Raw genomic sequence first — 19,016 nt, 5'->3', positions numbered from 1 at the left:
AATCAACATATTTTGCTAATTTGAATAAATTTAAATAAAAGATAAATTGGGTAAGAGTTGAATAATTTTAAAAGAATGCGTATTTGTAATTTGTGAAAGTTGTAATTAAATCAATATTTTTTTATCATTTTATATTATTTTATTTTAACATAATTCATGTTATTCATTTATATTTGATTTTAGGTATGAAATTTAAAAAAAAAAATTATAGAAGGAGAATTCAAACTTAATTTTTGTAAAAAAGATAAATTAATTTACATATTTTAGAATCAAATAATCAAGTAATAAAATATTTATATATATTTTTTAACACCATAAATCTTTTACACTTAAAACTTTGGCTTATTGATAAGAATATTAATAATTTACTTAAAGATTTATATTTTTCAAATATTTTTTTCAATTTACTCTCTTAACATTTTAATTTTATTCAATTTAATCACTATACTACATATTTTTATTCAATTTAATTCTTATGACATGGTAATTTTTTTTTAAAATTTTTTTATTTATCACATGACAATGATATGTCAGCATGCCACTACCACTTTAGCACTGTCATGTCATCGTATAATGCCACGTGGTATTGTCACGTTATCATTGAGTGTCACGTGACATGTCACGTTATTATCTCAAACGTCATATTATTAAAATGTGATATGTTAATGTTGACATATTTTTTAACGACAAAATTGAATATCGTTAAAGAAATAGAATAAATTGATATAATTTTTAAAATTAAGAGACTAAATTATTTTAATTTTAAATATAAAAATTAAATTAAATGAAGTTGAAGAGTATAGGAATTTGAAAGATCTTTTAACCAATATGAATTCAATATACTTTCCTTAAAAGAATTTAATTTTTAATTGATGTTTATAATTGTCAAGATTATAAAATAATTTTTTAAATTAATATTTTAATATACCGTTTTGAAACAGCTAGCAAAAACTAAAAGGAAAAAAACGTTGAAAATTGTAGCCATAAATCCAACAACCAATTGTGTAGACAAGACATGACCTGTCGTTCCATAACTATAGTACAATTGTAGCTTTTTGTACCTCGGAGACTGGTGCGGACCAGATTTTGCAGTAGATCAAGTCCCAACCCCTGAGCCTGTGAAAAGTCGGAACTAAGCTATTGATAAAAGAATAAAATATTAATTTATCATCAGAAAGGGTTCCTGTACGACTGACACGTAGCAATCTTCTCCATTCCAAGAAACCAACACTGACCGTCGGATTGGTTTACTTAGCTTTCACTTTCACATACTTTCAATGTAATCACAGGTTGGTCTGCCTAACAGAAGACAGAAATTTAGCGAGGAAAGGTTAGGTCCAAGAAGGGGAAAAGAAAGGAAAATCTGGTTTCCATGGAAGGAGAAGCTGAATCACGCGACGAAGTCAAGCCAAACGTCGCCGTTAAAGAAACTAATGGCGATATTATCGGTGACAACGGTGTTGGAAAGCTGGGATCCGTTGAAGCCCCCGATTTTCTTGGAAAGAAAAATGTCCGGAACTGGTAAGCGTAAATTATATCCTTTGCATGGAAAAGAAGGAAAAAGAAAGTCCGGATCTGGATCTTGTTAGGCAGCTGTTTAATTATTCTCGAATTTTCTGTTTCAAAAAGGAAAGTTATTACTACATAGTTGGTCAATTTACCATAATCCTTGATAAGTTTAATGCTCTATTAATTATCCTAATCTCATTTGTGGAGGACAATTTGACTATGATATTGTGTTTTCTGTTAGGATATGGTACACGAAACGTGGGTTACATAATGTTACCCCAAGCTTTGAATTCCAAGAAAGATGGAAGGGAAAATAGAACTATTATCTTTTTATGGTGGGGAAAGCATTCCGGCTGTCCTTGCTAAGAAAAAGATGCTTAGTTGTTTAGAGTTTAGATCTTATATTTTAGGTTAGGGTGTTAAAACTATTGATATTACTACTGGAAAATATCATGTATGAAAGTGGCACAACATAGAAGAGCAGGATGGAAATGATGCACATTTACATCCATATGTGAGTGACATTTTTTGAGACTTTCATATTCCGAATTTCACACCACCAATTTCCATGCTTTGTCCTCCTCTCTCCGTACCTCCCCCTTGAACTAGATTTCTGTGAAATGATAATTATTGTTGTCTGGTTTAATTATACTAGTCTTTAAAGCAAAAAATTGTAGACGGGTTTCCCATTGCTTTTGTACATTACACCTAATGTAAATTGTTTCTAGTAGATCATTCTCATTTATGAGTGGAAGGGAAGAGCCATTAGTCATATTTGTGCAAAGCTTCTATAACATTGTAAAAACTTTGCTTCTCTTGGTGTATAAGTTCCCTAGCAATGCCGGGATCTGGACTAAATACCACAAGTCATGCTCCATCCCAACTCACCATCTTCTATGGCGGAAGTGTTTGTGTATTTGATGCTATTCCTGTGGAAAAGGTTAGCCTTTACATAATATTTAGGATGTTACTAAGTTTCAGCTGAATGACATTTTATGCCAAACTTCATCCATGATTCTTGTGGTCAGGTGCAAGAGATTATGCTTATCGCTAGTACTGCTGCTGCTGCCAACTCTGCTGACATGAAGAATGCAGCAACTGATTGTGCCACTACTTCACCTGTTCTTACAAGGTCTCCTTCACTTCAAAGTACTGCAACTGCTTTGGCTTCACCACAAGCACCGGTGTACCCTCTTCAGAGGACTTCTCTTTGCAAACTGCAAGCTGGTAACTCTCAAATGACTTGGCTAGAATGTGGATAAATTTCAAATGCAAATATTATATGCTTTTCCATTTGTGGTGCATAGTAGCTAATGTAGCATAATGTTTGTGTGAATATCAATTGGATCAGAATTACCAATTGCAAGAAGACACTCCCTTCAGCGATTTTTTGAGAAGCGGCGGGACAGGTACCCCTTCTATACTGAACCACTGTCCCTTGTTTCTTTCTCCCTTTCATCCTCAAGCAGATTAAACTCTACCATCTTACTGTTTAAGTTTGTTCCCCTAAGCATTCATGATATGCCCTTTACCGAATAGTAAAACACTTATTTTGATAATATATGAGTCTTGTTACTTATTACTTTGCATAAAAACGCTCAACTAGTTTCAAAAATTGCATAATAGTGTCACATAAGCTGCCTTGGAATTTGCTTCAAGCATGGGGATTATAATCTAGGCATAACAACATATCTATTTTCTTTTGCAGGCTGGTGAACAGGAACCCATATCCTAATCCATCAACACCAAAAATGGCTGATGACACCAAAGCTAACCTCAGTGCTGCAACTTCACTGGAGTCGGGCTGCTTTGAAAAATCACCTGTTCCACAAGAAGATTTGCAACCAAAAGTTCCAACCCATGTTGCCTAAGCTAAGCGTAGAGGATTCACTTATATATTTGGTAAAAACTAAATTTAGTGTTATTATTCTTGTAAAATGGTAAGTGCGCTGGGATGATGACATTTGATCTGCCTTTGGAATTGATTGGGATGGCAAGTGTACAATTCAAAACAGGTCTCATGGTAGGTCTTGCTATGATTTACCATGGGAGTGCTGCCTAATGTAGGATCTGTTCACTTGTTTTCCTGTTGCCTCCAGAGGCAGTTGTGATGTCTTTTAAACCTGGCACTCGGTTAAAGTATTGATGTTTCTAATCTGCCTGACAAACTGACAAACTGAACTATCTAGGATTTGCTATATATGTATCAGTTACCTTTGTTGTTGGCTCCCTGTTCTATGTGAATGTGAAGACTCATAAATTATGTGTGATCGTTGATGAAACTTTTGACATTGCATTTCTGCAGCGCATCTAGAGATTTCTTTAGAACATATGATGTACAAACTAGGCCAGTGATTATAGGCATCTGTCGTATTAGTGCTTATGTGCTATCATGGGTAAAAGTTAATTGAACAAGAAAAAAATGGATAATAGTTATATAAGTTATCTTCAACCCTTAACCTGCATTGCACCTTGATCCAGTGGATGAAATGGAGTCATGGAACATACTTGGTAGTAATATTCACCAGACATCGAAGTAACTCCTCCAACTGTTGGACGTTGTTCGGCTTCAGGGTATAACATGCTGCTTTAATCGAAATCATATTGTTTGATTGTCGGTAATAGATACAAATGCATCATAATCTAATTCGCACCTACAGGAAGGTTTTGGTTGGGAAAGGATGAATTCTGTTGATATATAATCAATCCCTGATGGCTTTTGGTATGCTCGACTTGAATGTAACTCTCCTTTACGATGGAAATGATGCAGCCACTACGTCAGATTGACGTTTGGTTACAAGCTAAAACCTATTGCACCACATTCAAACAAGCACTTGATGCTTCCCTTGCCCTGAAATTGGACGGTACATTGTTTTTATGACCAATCAAAGTGCATCTTCGGATCGAAGAATCGAAGGTTCCAACTAATGAAGGAATTTTGCAACATTCACACTGGACTGTCAAGGTACTAGGTTTTTTTTACAGGATTAGAAATGCCTTTTCCAAATTATTATGCATAAAATTTGGGTGGGTGTGGGCGTGGGAGTGGGGGACAAACATCGCACAGAAACAGGGATAATTAAGAGGTAAAACGCATTCACACATCAAAACAACCTGGTGTCCAATCACATTGCATGGTGGTCTAACAAAGTTCACAACTTCGAAGGTATGACATAACAAAGCACTCTATCTATCAAAGCACCATGTCCAATAAGCATACAGGCTCGTAATTCAACTTTGTTGCTATCACTACCGCCTTGGACTAGTGCAGACTACGCATGATGCCATGAAGGTAGCCCCCTGTCATCACAAGTGACACAAGTGACACAACACCGGCTGGAAAGACTTTTCCTGACCTCTTGAAACGGAAACCCATCACTCCCAAAAGCGCCGCAGATGTACCTTAAAATCAAATGTCATAAAAGCAATTTGGGTTAAACTTGATCAAGCTAAAGGAAAAATGGAATGAGAGGAGACAAGCTAAATCCTCTTTAATAGTCTCATACGGTAATTAGTAACAGTCAAAAGAAAACTTAAAACTTGACCTCCTTATTCCTCATAATTTAAGTTGAGAAGTTAGCAAATAGCAGCACCTTTTCGAATTCTCTTTAGTTTTATGCCAATCAAACAGGAGTACATTCTATCTCAAGTTGTTACGTTCTGTTAACTACGACTACATATAATTATAACTAGGAAGTAACAATGACATGAACCACTATGTAAGACCTTTTAGAGGTATCTCTCTTTCCTTCTTCCACAACAGCACTGAAAACCCTTCCCTTCCCTTCCTCTCTCTCTCTCTCTCTCACACACACACACACAATCCTTTTCATGAAAGCAAAACTCAATCTTATCTTTGATCTCAGGAAATTTTGAATCAAGGTGACAATGAAAGGGCAAATCTGCTAATCCTTTGGAATTCAGCATTCATTAAACAAAAAAGATATGACAAGTTCAACACTGATTGCCAGGCCCTATGTGTTGTGACCTCATTACTTGGAATTAAATCAATCATCTTTAGCAACGAAAACATACAAAACCCGAGGTGCAACAACCACAAAGAGTGACTTACCAAGCCCAAGGGATGAGGCAAAAACTGGTTTTGCGGGAAGCTGAGTATAAACATAATAGAGCAGTGAGGCTGACAATCCTCCTGCCAAAAGTGACTTCTGGCTGCCACTCTTGATGTAGCCCATAACACCACCAACTATTTATAAAAAAAAAAATGAATTAAATAATTAGCAATTCTAAAGTCCATTAGACAAGATCTATATCCTTTGCTTGAAGCAAAGAGTCTAATTTTATTATTTTATAATCAATTCTAAAGTTCTAACTAATTACCCAAAATCCAATCAAATTTCTACCAACTCGAATCTATAGCAGCACCAAGACTCATGCGAGAAGTACACTGAAAAATACTTAAAGAAAAAAAAAGACAAGAATTTTACCTCCGACAAGAGCAGCATATCCAAGAGTTAACTTCTGGGACATAGACAAAGCCATTGTTTTCTTACTCCCGTCGTCTGAAAACTCCCCTTCTCCTTTATTGCCACTATCACCTCCGCCGCTGTTATCCCCACCGCCACCACCTCCTCCTCCTCCGCTTCTGTTGTCAAAGTTGTCTCCTCCGCCGTTTCCTGTGTCTACTTCGATTTCGATCCCTCCCTTGGCAAAATCAACTGAGTTAGTAAGAATCGTGGGTGCTTTCGAATCAGAAGATACTACCCCAGCTACAGTCACCCCTTTCAGATCGAGCTGACTGTTGCCAAATCTCGGGTAACCGTAATTGTTAAAGAGCTGTAGCCTTCGAAATGATCCAAGCTTTGGTTGAAGTCGAAGAAGAGACGACTGTGAAACACCAACCAACAAATCTGCCATTCTTTTTTCTCTTTTTCTAATATTTGCCTTTGCCCCTTTGACCCTCTCTTTCCATTTTCCTTTGCTGGACTTTCCAGAAGAGTTCTCTTTCCGGGCATTCTTTTGGGAAAGATGGGCTCAGCGGTAATTAATCAGGCCCATGTAAGATGGCAGCCAGATCCCAGTCTATGTGACATAAGTTTTTTCCCTACGGGACTAGCACTAACTAGAAGCTCAAAAAGTTAAGATAATTAAAATTTGGCATATTATCAAATATTACTCACTAATAATGCATATAATTCTTCTAACTATACTTCCATACAATATTTAATTGTCTAAATTTATATATTTTTATTTTAAATTAAATAAATTCTTATAATTAATGATTGATTAGTTATTACTATTTAAAATGTCACATATCATTTTATGTCACGCGTTGTTAACATAATATATTAACGTGTCATGATAAATAATAATGTGACGTGATGACATGATCATGTGACATTTCATCTCTTATGTCAATGTCACATGTATGAAAAATAATATATGATATTTTGGATAATGACAATTAATATCTATTTGATCTAATTTTTTTCAACTTATCTATTTCTTAAAAGTAAAAGTTAAACTAAACAGGATCTTTAGAAGTATTAATTTTTTTAAAACAAAATCTAAAAAATTTTTCAAGAAAAGCTATAGAGATGAGTTTCTCTTTTATTCTTTTAAAAATACATAAGCTTTTGAGGATAATTCTTTTTGTTTAAAAAATACCCTTTTCTATTAAATATAATCTCAACATTACCCTCTTCAAAAAGACTTATCTCTCAATCATCTTGCTCTCCTCTCCCTCTCTCTGCAGAGCACATCTCTCAAACAAAAATCGTGATTTCTTTATCCTCTACCTTTCTCTATAAATATTGTAAAAATTACTCTCTGTAAATATCTTTTATGATAATTTTAATTAAACTTAAAAAAATTGAGGATATAAAAGTAAATCTATCAAACAATTTTAGTTTAGTTTTAAAAGTTATTTTTTTAATAACAGTTTTATAATAACTTTTAAACTAAAAAATTTTAAATCAAACAGATTTTTAGTGAACTATTAATTATAAAAATCTATTTGATAAAAATAAAAATATAACAATTTAATTAAATTAAATAAAAAATATTAAAATATTTTTAAATAATTCATGAAATTTTTTAAATATTATATCTAGTTTTTGACTTGTTTCTAGGAAAAATTTTCTTGCCGGGCTATCCTTGAAGTCCAAGAAAATGGGCTGAATTTGATGAAACCAGACTGGGTCGAGAACTGCGGGCCCGCTCATGTAAGTTGGCATCGAGATTCGAGTCTCTGTTTGAAAACACAGAGCAGAAAAAGGAAATCGTGATTAACGGCTTTTTTGTCTTTAGCTTAATGATTTATTGTTTTTTTATTTATGGGGGGGTTTTACAGGAATCGGTTCTTGCTACTGGGGCATTTTGACTTTTAATACAAAAACAAACACTGAACTGACCAAAGCCCAAAGGCCAAAGGAAAGAAACATGGGAAAGAGAGGAAAGATTCCCCAACGAGGCAGGCAAACAAGAGAAAGCAAACTAGCCAAGAAAAAAAAAAGGAGAGAAAAACTCTCTTTCTTTCTTTGCCTTTTGCTTTACAAAGGTCAGCAACCCATCTAACTGTCCAAGTTCCTCAGCCAGACCTCAACCCCCCACCCCCTTTGACATGGAAATGCCATTCCTTTTTTTGTTCTTTTACTCAACCAGGGTTACGTGTGCTTTCACTTTTTTTTTTGATTAAAGTGCAAAAACAGCAAACAAAATCCTTGAGCTTTGTTTAGTTCACGGGACGGCCCAACCCAGAATCCAATGCACCCCTCTCTCTCTGTTACCCTATACTAAGCCTGTCTCGTAGACTTGCCAGTAGATGCGTAGAGCTAGAGTCAACTTAGTAGATTTTCTTTTGCTTTATCTTTTTTTTTCCTCTCTCTCTCCACCCGTGTGTGTGAGTGTGAGGCTTCACTTTCACTTTTGTTTTTGTATATATATAAAGCTTTGCTTTGCTTTGCTCCGCTCGCTCTTCTGTCTATACTGTCAACGCTTACAAAAAGAGCAACCCGAGGAAGTTTCCTGCCTCCCTTCCTCCTTCTGTAAAACCCTTTTACTTTGCTCTCTCTGCTGTTGCTTTCCCTTTTGTTTTGTTTTTGGGCTGTTTCAACTTGTCCCTCTTTAAATCCCCCGGAGCCCCACTCAGCTTCACTTAACGCTCTTGCACCCCGCAGTCTCTTACACTCTCAAGGCTTCCCCTTCAGCTTCCTTACACCAGGTACATTTTCCTTCTTTGATCTTTCCCTTTCTGTCTTCATCTTCTTCCATGGTCAAGCTCATTTCTGGCTTTTTTTTATCAAGCTAAAAGGTTTTCTTTTCAATTTTTCTTCATGGGTTATGTCTTAGTTTTGCTAGAATTTTTGAAAACAAATACAAAAAAAAAAGAGTCTGGACTCTGGTGCAAATTAATGGTATTTAACAAAAACTTTTATCATGTTTGTAGTTTCAATGTATGGCTTCCCAAATTCTTGTCCTTTTAGTTACTTTCTTGAAGAATTTACTCTGCATTCATTGAAGTGAAATTGAGTGGAGCTAACTTGTCTTCTTGTTGGCCCCCTTGAAAAAAGAAGGAAATTTCTATTGGACAATGGTTTTTATGGTCTTTTTCTTTTGTTCTAACCCAAGTGGTATGATATTGTCACTTCTTTAATAGTAGTACTATTTTCTGCTCTTCTTTACCCTACTTTTTCCAAGAAACTAAATTTTCGGTGTTAATATGAGAGAGGAGGTTAGGAAAAGGAGAGCCTCTTAGTGCTTTCTAGTCATGTGTGGACCTTTAATGCCTATGTTAGTTAGGTTGTCATTTTTTCTCTAATCTTTAATTGATGTGATATTCAAGCCTTATTTGCCTTGTTTCATATATTCTCCATGATGGGGATAGATTTGAAAATAATTGCCTTTTGATTCCTTTGTTCAATGGTATAATTGATAGTGGGCTCCTATTAATGGTGTTGTTATCCTCTTGTTGTTATTGCAGTTAGTTTTCTGAAATAATCTGCCAATGGAGAATGCTAATGGCTGGACTTCAAGGCCATCTAGAAAGAGGAAGTTGCCTCGGGAAGGCAAAGATATGTTGAACTTCTCCTTGGATGAGCTCAATGAAGACCTCCTAGAAAGGGTCCTTTCATGGTTACCGACCTCAACGTTCTTTCGCCTCAGTTCAGTGTGCAAGAGATGGAAATCATTTGCAGCTTCTGAAAGTTTTAAGCTGGCATGCTCTCGGATTCCTTCACGGGAGCCTTGGTTTTTCATGGTGGATCCCAATCTTAATCAATCCGTTGTCTTTGACTCTACTGAAAAAGCTTGGAAAAAACTCAATCATCCGCCTCTCCTCTTGCGAAACTGTAACTGTGACTCCATTCCAGTTGCAGCATCTGGTGGTCTTGTCTGTTTCCGCAATATGTCCGGCGATTACCTTGTATGCAATCCTGTGACAGGATCTTGTCGCGAACTCCCTCCAGTGGATCCAGACTCTCAAGATCGATCTCTTCATGCTATTGCAATGAATGCATATTCCAACTACCATGGCTCATACAAGCTTGTCTTAGTCTCTGGTGATCTTCCAAAGCTTTCATTCAAAGTTTATAACTCAAGTGCTGATTGCTGGGAAGAAGAGATTATGTTGAGGAGAAAAGCTGATGATTGTACAGAATTCGACTCAACCGATGATGATGCTGTGTACTTCCTTAGTAATGCTGGAACTGTAGTGGCAACTAACACGCAAAGAAGCCCATCCAAGCAGTATTCATCAGTCATTACTCTTAAAGATGGTGAGGAGATTGTTTATTTCCTCAGCTCCTCAGGGACAGTTGTGGCTTGCAATCTGACCGGCGAGTATTTCTCTGAATATCCCAGACTGTTGCCCGTCTTTTCTGAGTACTCCATTGATGTGGTAGAGTGTAGAGGAGAGATGTTGGTTGTTGTGTTATCAGAATTTTTTGAAAGTGCTAGCCTTAGGGTGTGGAGGTTTGATGAGAAAACCAAGTCTTGGAATCAGATTGCAGCAATGCCTCCTCCGATGTCACACGAGTTTTATGGCAAGAAGGTGGACATAAACTGTGTTGGGGCTGGTGATCAGATATTTATCTGCTTAAGCTCTGCTGAGCTTTGCAGTTATGTTCTCTGTGATTTGGTGGCTAATGACTGGGTTGAACTACCCAAATGTTCTATGAACGGTGAAGCCCTGGAGTTCATGTCTGCCTTTTCATTCGAGCCAAGGATTGAAGCTTCTGTATGAAAAACAAGTTGTGAAGCGAGCTATGTTTAGAAGGATTGAGAATGCCGTCTGTGATTCCTCCTTTTATTCTTTTCAAATATTTTTTGCTCATTTTTCTTTGCTTCTTTTATTTTGTTTTTTCCTGTATTCTTTTGGTATTGATTTGTTTAAGCAAATTAGCCACAGATGTTGGCACAATCATATTGCTGTTATTGCAATGGAATTTGCTGGATGTATTATTGAGATAATTCTATTAGACTATTGGTTGACATATACAGAACGTATGGTCTTTTACAACAACTTTAATTAGTTTCTTGTAGCAGTTGGAATGGAACTTTAAAAACTCAAGTTGACAGAAAGATGATCACTATATCTAATCCCTTTCCCATGTTGGAGATAAGAGAGATTCCCTGGTTTTTCCTCAAGATCATATGTGATAAGAAGAGAAAATCTTGATGTATCAAACTTAGTTTTCTCTTCTTGTAACAATGTGAAAGTATAGGAGATGCAAGTGGACTTTTTGCGGTGTAATGGCATAATAGGTATCTTTGTCTCTACTTGCATTCAGCCAACACTGTTTCATAGAAAGCCAATATGGAATCGCGTTTCGAAGCTGCATGCATATGCGGAAAGTTGTATCAAATGTTTGATTAATCTCTTCTTCTTTGGTGACCCTCTGCAAGCAAATTGAAATTCATATTACCAGCATATAGAAGAGCAAATGAAAAGAAAGCCCTTCTGTTCTACTTCTACTTGAAACCCTTTTTCCTGTACTTCATATGGGGAACGCAGAATGGGGATTGTGGACCAGGAGGCATGCCATAAAGCATGGGCATGTCTGCACTCCAGTTCCAGCGTTTCTTTGTGAAGGTGATCATGATGTTCCTCGCATTGTCTCTTCAAGGTTCAGAGTTCTGTACAATTACTGTTACCATCTCTCTCTCTTCAGTATATCTGTATCTTTCTTGCTTGATATGATAAATTGAATTACCCGTACTCCATTTTTGTTCAGCCCTTGAGAGGTTTAGGACTCTTACAATTGTTGATAAGCATAAAAGGATCTTACCTCTTACCTGATACCTCATATCCCAGACAGTTCATTGGTTCTACAGATAATGATGGGTAGGTTTACCATTGCAGGTTGCAGCAGCTACTGCACGGAAGTGGGTTTCTGCTAACTGTTTTTACAATTGCTTTTAGTGTTACCAGACATTGAAATAAATGTGCTACAGAGTGAAAGTTAACCATGCCATTCCTCTGATCTTCACAGTAATCAAGTATGAAGATGATAAAATCTTTTTGCCTTAATTATATAGTCATTTAGTATTTATTTTTAATCAAAGTAATTACTAATTTCTATTTACTTCCGCTTTATTAATGATTTTTGAAAAATAAAAACTTAAACAGTAAAAAAGAACCAAATGGGGCCCTACTTGAGTCTTTAAGAAACTGGGCCAGCCCTGACCCTATAACCCATAAGCTGAGTTGCCGTAATAAAGTAGGACAGGAAGAAAGCGCGTAGAAGAGGGAGACCCGCCCATCTAAATGGATTGGACCAATTGGTTGAAGCCGTTAAAGGGCCTCAAGGGGCTCAGGCACCGTCGTTGTCCCCCTCTCCAAGAAATCTGCCCATAATTAAAACACCGAAAGGATTCAAAAACGCAAAAAGATCAAAGAGGAAACGAAATTCAGAATCAGAATTCAAAGGCGTATTCAAGAATTTAGTTACGGAGTTGAAAAGAATGGAGTCTTTTTCTTCTTCTTCTTCTTCAGATGCAAGCTTGAAGCAACAATTGGAGGAATTACAGAAACAGCTTGGAAAGAAACAGAGATTCGAGGACGCACTTTCCTCCATCAATTCCCTTCTTAAACTCCATTACCCTTCTGCCTCTGCCTCTCTCCGCAAATCGGTAAGCCCTTTCATTCCCCTTTATTCAGCTTCTCTTCTTTCAATTTGACCAAGCTAAGCGGAAATTGAATTTAACACGACGTCGTTTTCCTTGTTAGTTTTATTCTGCTGTTTGCCGAGTTGCAACCATTTTAAAAACTAGATACACAGCCCCTGGCTTCTGGCTTGCTGGTTTACGTCTTTTCGAGCTCTTGGAATCCCTTGTCTCTGATCCTTCTGAAAAGGGTCATTTAAGGAAATGCATTTCTCAGGCCAAGGAACACTTAAATGAAATCGAAAACCCAGTCCCATCGTCAGAATCTTCTCAAAACAGAGGTTTGTTTCCCAAAATCCTTTGCTTTTCTGTCTTTCTGAGATGTTTTAGAGGTGTTGGAAATGTTTATAAGGTTTCTGTTTTGTTTTTATTTTTCCCAAAGGTTATCTTTTTGAAGGACATCTTACTGTGGATCCTGAACCACCACAACCTCAATGGTTGGTCCAATCCAATCTCATGAACGCTTTTGCTTCTGCTGCAACTGCTGAATCTTCTCGGGGTTTGGCCGGGAATGTTAATACAGTAGAAAACGCTGCCAATGTGCTTCAAGAGCTCATTAATCACCTTGATACTGTTATACCTGAGGTATTTTTAAATCTGCTTGATGAATTTATATCGGTTTATAGGAGTATTGCGTTTTCTCATATGAATGAATTAATCATTGTTTTCAAGATATTGGAGAATGAGGGTGGTGTCCGAAAAGTCCCACCTGCTAGTAAAGAAGTTGTTGCAAAGCTTCCGGTTATTACTCTCACGGAGGAAATCCTGGCTAAGCTTGGATCTGATGCAGAATGTGCAATCTGCAAGGAGAACCTTGTTGTAGGCGATAACATGCAAGAATTGCCTTGCAAGCACACATTCCACCCTCCTTGTCTAAAGCCATGGCTGGTAATTAATGTTCCTTGGCTTTGTTTGATTAGTGGTTTATTATTACACTTATTGTTTCCACATATGGAGGATCAAAATGAGATTGTGGATTGTCTGTAACTTATATTGAATGGCTTTTTTTGACAGGATGAGCACAATTCTTGCCCAATTTGTAGATATGAGCTGCAAACAGATGACCATGACTATGAGAGCTGGAAGGAGCGGGAGAAGGAGGCTGAAGAAGAGAGAAAAGGTGCTGCAAATGCTGTTCGTGGTGGTGAATACATGTATGTGTAGATGACTGGTCTTATTAGATTTACACTCAATTTCAATGATGTTCCATTGTTGTAATTATACACGTGACTAAGTGGTGCAATAAAGATAATGATAACTTTTTTGGACATATATGGTTTGGTTTTTGCTTGTTTTTACCATGGATTCCCCGTTGCTCATATTTTGGTTCCTGTTGATGCTCTATGAATTTCCCAACAACTTAGTGGATTATACATGGTTGCACTTCTAGTGTGTAGTGTAGATGAATTGGCACCTCTTGTAATCTGATACAATGTCTTGCATGTTGCTTTTTGAAGCCAACAGAGGGACTGTTGTAGGTAATATTCTGCTAGGTTAGGATAATGTCATCTAATTAAGAGGATTAACAAAGGACTGTAACATTTTTATTTATTCACTAAAGTAAGAATCATTTTCGTTTATGGGGTTAGCTACAACTCGCTTAGCTCAAAGGAAAACACCCATTTGAAACCTGTGGAAACTTGTGTGCAGAAGACTCAAAGAAAAGGCTTTTCATTAATGACACTTTTCAGGTATTTGTCAGGAAGCCTGGGTATGCAACCTCTTCTTACAGTTTTGAAACATTATGGTGGTTTAGGCACAAAAAGATATACCTAGAACCACTAAATCTAGGTTTTGGGTTTTCTGGCAGCTCTTATCTGTTTCGATTCCCTCCCACCTCCGGTTGAGTTTGTTATTTGTTTGGTTTTGTTTATTTTAGACACTAGTATGTGTCTGGCTATAAATTATGTTACGGACCTTTTATGCTTCAATGGTATGATGCTATTACTTGGAAGCACCTAACCTTGAGCAGGATGTACTTGAATCTTGTTTGCCGAATCACATGGGAGTCTCTCCCCTCTCATAACTTTTCTCGGGCGTATTGAGATGCAAGAAAATATTAATATTGACTCGCTTCAGAGGCAAAGGAATCTTTGTTCACGCTCAAATTGTTGATTCTTCTTTTTCTGAATCTTTACAAACTTTGCCCAGCAACTATCACTTTGTCGACCTGTCCCAACAGCGAGGCACTTGTTTTCAATTTAATACTGAAGAACCAATTAGTCCAGCACAGTAACCAGTAACTGAAAGTATATTAGTTTCCATTATTTAAACTCTATGATTCTCTTGCGCCCGAATATTTATCTCATTGGTTGATACAGAATCTCCTGTCTAAAGAGTAGAGTTCGAATCTCCCTTCTCAATTATAAAAAAAAAAAACTCCATTAGTCTCTCCAACTCCTGCATTCTGCTTTCTTTATAAAGAGCAAAAGATATTAATACAAAAGTTATGGAGAGAAATAACCTTTAAAGAGTACGACGGCAAGCATTAGAAATTCAAGAGTTTCACCCTATCCAGCTGAAATACTAGGAATGCTCCAAGTACTTACTAAAAGTCGGCTGAGATTTGAATTCAGAAAGGCAGCAAACCTCAAAACCCAGCCCAAATTACCAAGCCGAAAGTCGCCTCAATGGGCTAGTTCCAGCCCACGTCGATACCTGAATCGTGGCCTAATAATCAGCGTATGTTTTTTTAGTTTTCCACGTTTTGTACAGCCATTAACGAAATTTTAGTGGTTTTCCGTTCATTTCCCCGCAAACGGTTTCATCAGGTTTTCTCCCCCAACAATCATTTTACAAGGAACAATGGAGTTAGCTACCTCTTCGATCTCAGGCGCGCAACTTAACTACCTTTCTGCAAAGATTCTCACAGCACCAATGTTCCACTCTTTCAAGTATCCTCAATCAACCGGTTATCTCAGCTTTCACTCCCCGGTTCCCCGGCCGTTTTCCAACGGCTTCATTTGCCGAGGAAGCAGCTTCAGTTTCATTAACAACATTAACTCTCGTTCTAATTACAATAATAACATAATTAATAAGATATACACAAGGTTGGATTCTTGTTTGGTCATACCTCCATCTGGAAACAAGAAACCACGTGCCATCATCAAATTCTTGGGCGGTGCTTTCCTTGGAGCTGTCCCTGAAGTTACTTACAGGTACCCATTTTTATCATTTCCATTTTTGAAACAATTTAAAGTGCTTTGCTAATTTTGGGTTTTGGGTTTTTTTTTTCTTCCTTTGTTAGTTACTTGCTTGAGCTTTTGGCAAAGGAAGGATTTTTAATAATATCAGTGCCGTACAATGTGACATTTGATCATGAACAAGCTGCTAACCAAGTTTATGAAAGGTTCAGTGCTTGTTTGGACAACTTTCTTGCTTTTGGATTCCCAGATGCCAATCTTACTCCTGCTGATCTTGTTAACCTTCCAATTTTCTCTGTTGGTCACAGGTCAGTTTTTCTAGGTGTCCTTTTCATTTGAATGTTTGTTTAACAATATTTAATTTTTGATGCTTAAGAATGTTTTTTAATGTTGACTGCAGTAATGGTGCTCTTCTTCAAGTACTCACCGGAAGTTATTTCTCTGAGAAGTTACCAAAGGTTTGGTTTTTCCTTTTCTATTTCTTTTCCGGCTTTTAAACTTTGCTTTGTTTTTTTTTTTTTTTGCAGTTCTTAAAGAGTTAATTATAGAAATTAGTTTGTGTAGGCAGCATTCAGAATTATGAAGGTTTATGTATTGTAATTTAGAATAAGTTGAGCAATTCCTGGAGTGTGACAAAGAATGTTATTTCTTGTGGAAGGCTAATGCCATTATCTCATACAACAACAGGCCAGCAACAGAGGCGGTGCCATACTTTGAGCAGGTAATTATCTTTATTTTATGGAGGATAAGAAATCCAAGTTTTGATTACACTTACTTGAAGGTATATGTTTGGTCTCCAAGCATAATTTGTTAATAAAATTTTATTAGTATTCACTATGTCAAACATTGGCCTATAATGTCTGTCTACCTGGCTTCTTATGCATATTAACCATTTCGTGCGAATAAAAAAAGGATTCAAACTTAAATTGAAGGTATATCTTGAGTATATGGTGTACTTGCACAGCTTGATTAGTTTGCTGTTTTCAGTTGTTGATTCCTTTATCAGGATTAATATAATATGTATCCAGCTGTATTATTTTTTAATAAATTGAAGCATAAAAGATGATTTGGCCATTATTAATTATTATCATGTGAAAGTTATTAGCAACAATGATTAAGCATATAATGTATTGTTGATGAGGCTGGTTATCATTGACCAACTAAAATATAATTTTCCTTTGGGCCTCTTATACTTTTGCATATTAGTTGATACGTTACCATCCAGAGATGTATGATGATGTTTGTTTGCTGCGACTCTATGATTCTGGTTATTTTGTTACCCGGGCATGTTAGTTAATTAACTTTGTGAGACTAAAATTCTGATGATACTCTGCAGTTGGGTCCTCTAGTTAGGCAGATGATGCCAATGGTAGAAGCATCTCCAGTGTATTCAATGGTTAGGAGTGCTTCAGGTGAATAACTCTTGTATCTTGTTTGGTGCCAATTAATTCAAAAGACAAACCCAACCCATGCCCTCCCTTCCCTTTCTTCTTTTTTCATATTGCAGTTGCATTGGTTTTTTTAAGGGTTCCAGCAGTCTGTCTTGATATCCTATTAATATGATTCTATACACCAACTTAGTCTTTGGTATAGATACACCTTATCCTGTTCTATAAATGGATAATATGTATTTTTTGGATGTACCTTGTCATGGCTAAAATTGCAGATGATGCATGGAAGATGTTTATTGACACAGCTGGAGCAATGATAGCAGACAGGGACCAGGAAGCCCTAGTCTCATTCACCAAATTTGTTGATCAATTGCCCTTGGTTTTGGGTCAGGTATATAAAGCTGTCAGTTATAACATTAGCTGGGATAATTCACGGAGTAGTGTAGCTAAGTCCACTGCATCTGAATCGGTTCTTTCTTATCTCTGCCATGTAGTATTAGGTTATTGAATTTAGACTATTCTGGTGGATGAGACTAAAATCCTATTTGAGCAGTATAAATGTATGTGCAAGGCGGCATAAATGTTAAGGAGAATAATGGCGGCTCAGTAGTTTGAATAGACCAATTTTCTTATCTCATGCTTCTTTGATGTTAATGAGACTACCCTAAACTCATGAACTCCAGTTTTCTTGGTTTAACATTGTAAATCTGTTTCTTGTAGGTCACGGAAGGGATAGCAGAGTTCAAGCCAACACCTTCAGAGAACCGTGAACGTTGTAAGAACAAGTACAACATCCAACACACACTACTGGTTTGTAGTATGGGCTCTCTACTTCACTAATTAGATAATGTGAGAGGCTTTTGTGTTTATTCTGGTGAATCTCCTCTTCTTTCATAGGTGAAGTTCAACTTTGATGCAATTGATGAAACTGATCTCCTTGAAGAGACGTTGAAGCCTCGTGTGGAGTCTATTGGTGGGACGCTGGAAAAGGTCCAATTAAGTGGTAATCATATAACACCATGTGCACAGGTATTACATGCAAACTTCATCTCTCTCTCTACCTCCCCTCTGTCCCTCTGTCTCTATATACACATTTGGTTGCATGGAGAGGACTGGAATACATTCTGAATTTTGGGTTGCCATGTTCAAGCTGATAGATGTCTTGATCTTAGATGTTGTTGATTCAATATTAGTAGCTGAGAATTTCTTGCATGGAAACTTTGTGATTGGGCACCACTTTCCACTTTTCATAAAGAAGAATATGAAGGCAAAAGATTTTATTTTTGTCTTTTAGAACCTTCCCAAACTTTCTTAACAGGAAAGAGTACACGGGCTCTTTTTCTCTTAACATCAAATGTTTCTGGGCTAGAACTTCCTCTGAATTATTGATGATCATGAATATGTAACAGAATTTAATTTACTTTGGCTGATCAGGAACCAAAATGGCAAGTGGGCTATGTGTACACTCCAGCAGATGCTATTGCTCAGGGACTTAAGACCCTTTCATTGAATGACACTAGAGTGCTCTCCAGAACAATTAGTGATTGGTTCAGACGTTTCGAAGACTAACTGCCATAGTTCAATAGACAGTTGATTCTCTTTAGGAACAGTTTATTGAAAAGAGAATGACAGTATAGAGTTATAAGGAATCAAAAATTAGACGCTTCTCTTTGTGTAGCTCAAGCTCGATGGGCTTTCATAAGTACCAAAAAGGAAAATGGAGGAATTAAAATTCAGACTAGACCTAAATCATATAAAAATATAAAATGGCTCTTAAGTGGTGTTGTCACAGTGAATTCAGTTGTATAGCTCGTGTAAATGTTGTTTGTAAGTTTGTGTGTACTCATGC

At 36.7% G+C, this 19,016-nt stretch overlaps 5 protein-coding genes across 5 annotated transcripts; 4 read left to right on the top strand and 1 right to left on the bottom strand.

The window, feature by feature from the left end:
* Positions 1,273-3,779, top strand: LOC18588187 (protein TIFY 3B). The gene is made up of 5 exons (XM_007012425.2): positions 1,273-1,521; positions 2,338-2,449; positions 2,538-2,736; positions 2,861-2,918; positions 3,218-3,779. Exons 1-5 carry the CDS (start codon positions 1,373-1,375, stop codon positions 3,378-3,380), a joined length of 681 nt encoding a protein of 226 aa, XP_007012487.2. The 5' UTR covers positions 1,273-1,372; the 3' UTR covers positions 3,381-3,779.
* LOC18588186 (protein FATTY ACID EXPORT 2, chloroplastic) lies at positions 4,589-6,476 on the bottom strand. Its single transcript, XM_007012423.2, has 3 exons — positions 5,958-6,476; positions 5,582-5,716; positions 4,589-4,911 (listed from the first exon to the last, which is right to left on the bottom strand). The coding sequence occupies exons 1-3, from the start codon at positions 6,385-6,387 to the stop codon at positions 4,772-4,774; spliced, it is 705 nt and encodes a 234-aa protein (XP_007012485.2). The 5' UTR covers positions 6,388-6,476; the 3' UTR covers positions 4,589-4,771.
* LOC18588185 (F-box only protein 13) lies at positions 8,434-10,996 on the top strand. Its single transcript, XM_007012421.2, has 2 exons — positions 8,434-8,692; positions 9,452-10,996. The coding sequence occupies exon 2, from the start codon at positions 9,476-9,478 to the stop codon at positions 10,709-10,711; it is 1,236 nt and encodes a 411-aa protein (XP_007012483.2). The 5' UTR covers positions 8,434-8,692; positions 9,452-9,475; the 3' UTR covers positions 10,712-10,996.
* LOC18588184 (E3 ubiquitin-protein ligase AIP2) lies at positions 12,197-13,905 on the top strand. The gene is made up of 5 exons (XM_007012420.2): positions 12,197-12,600; positions 12,698-12,914; positions 13,016-13,218; positions 13,306-13,521; positions 13,648-13,905. Exons 1-5 carry the CDS (start codon positions 12,433-12,435, stop codon positions 13,795-13,797), a joined length of 954 nt encoding a protein of 317 aa, XP_007012482.2. The 5' UTR covers positions 12,197-12,432; the 3' UTR covers positions 13,798-13,905.
* On the top strand, positions 15,331-18,998 carry LOC18588183. The gene is made up of 9 exons (XM_007012418.2): positions 15,331-15,791; positions 15,881-16,084; positions 16,177-16,234; positions 16,435-16,497; positions 17,113-17,188; positions 17,443-17,558; positions 17,888-17,977; positions 18,065-18,196; positions 18,602-18,998. The coding sequence occupies exons 1-9, from the start codon at positions 15,439-15,441 to the stop codon at positions 18,734-18,736; spliced, it is 1,227 nt and encodes a 408-aa protein (XP_007012480.2). The 5' UTR covers positions 15,331-15,438; the 3' UTR covers positions 18,737-18,998.

This window comes from Theobroma cacao, chromosome 9, assembly GCF_000208745.1.
Source record: "Theobroma cacao cultivar B97-61/B2 chromosome 9, Criollo_cocoa_genome_V2, whole genome shotgun sequence".
Taxonomy (NCBI): Eukaryota; Viridiplantae; Streptophyta; class Magnoliopsida; order Malvales; family Malvaceae; genus Theobroma; species Theobroma cacao.
Note: the sequence above shows the minus strand (reverse complement) of the source record. Positions and strands in the feature narration are given on the sequence as shown.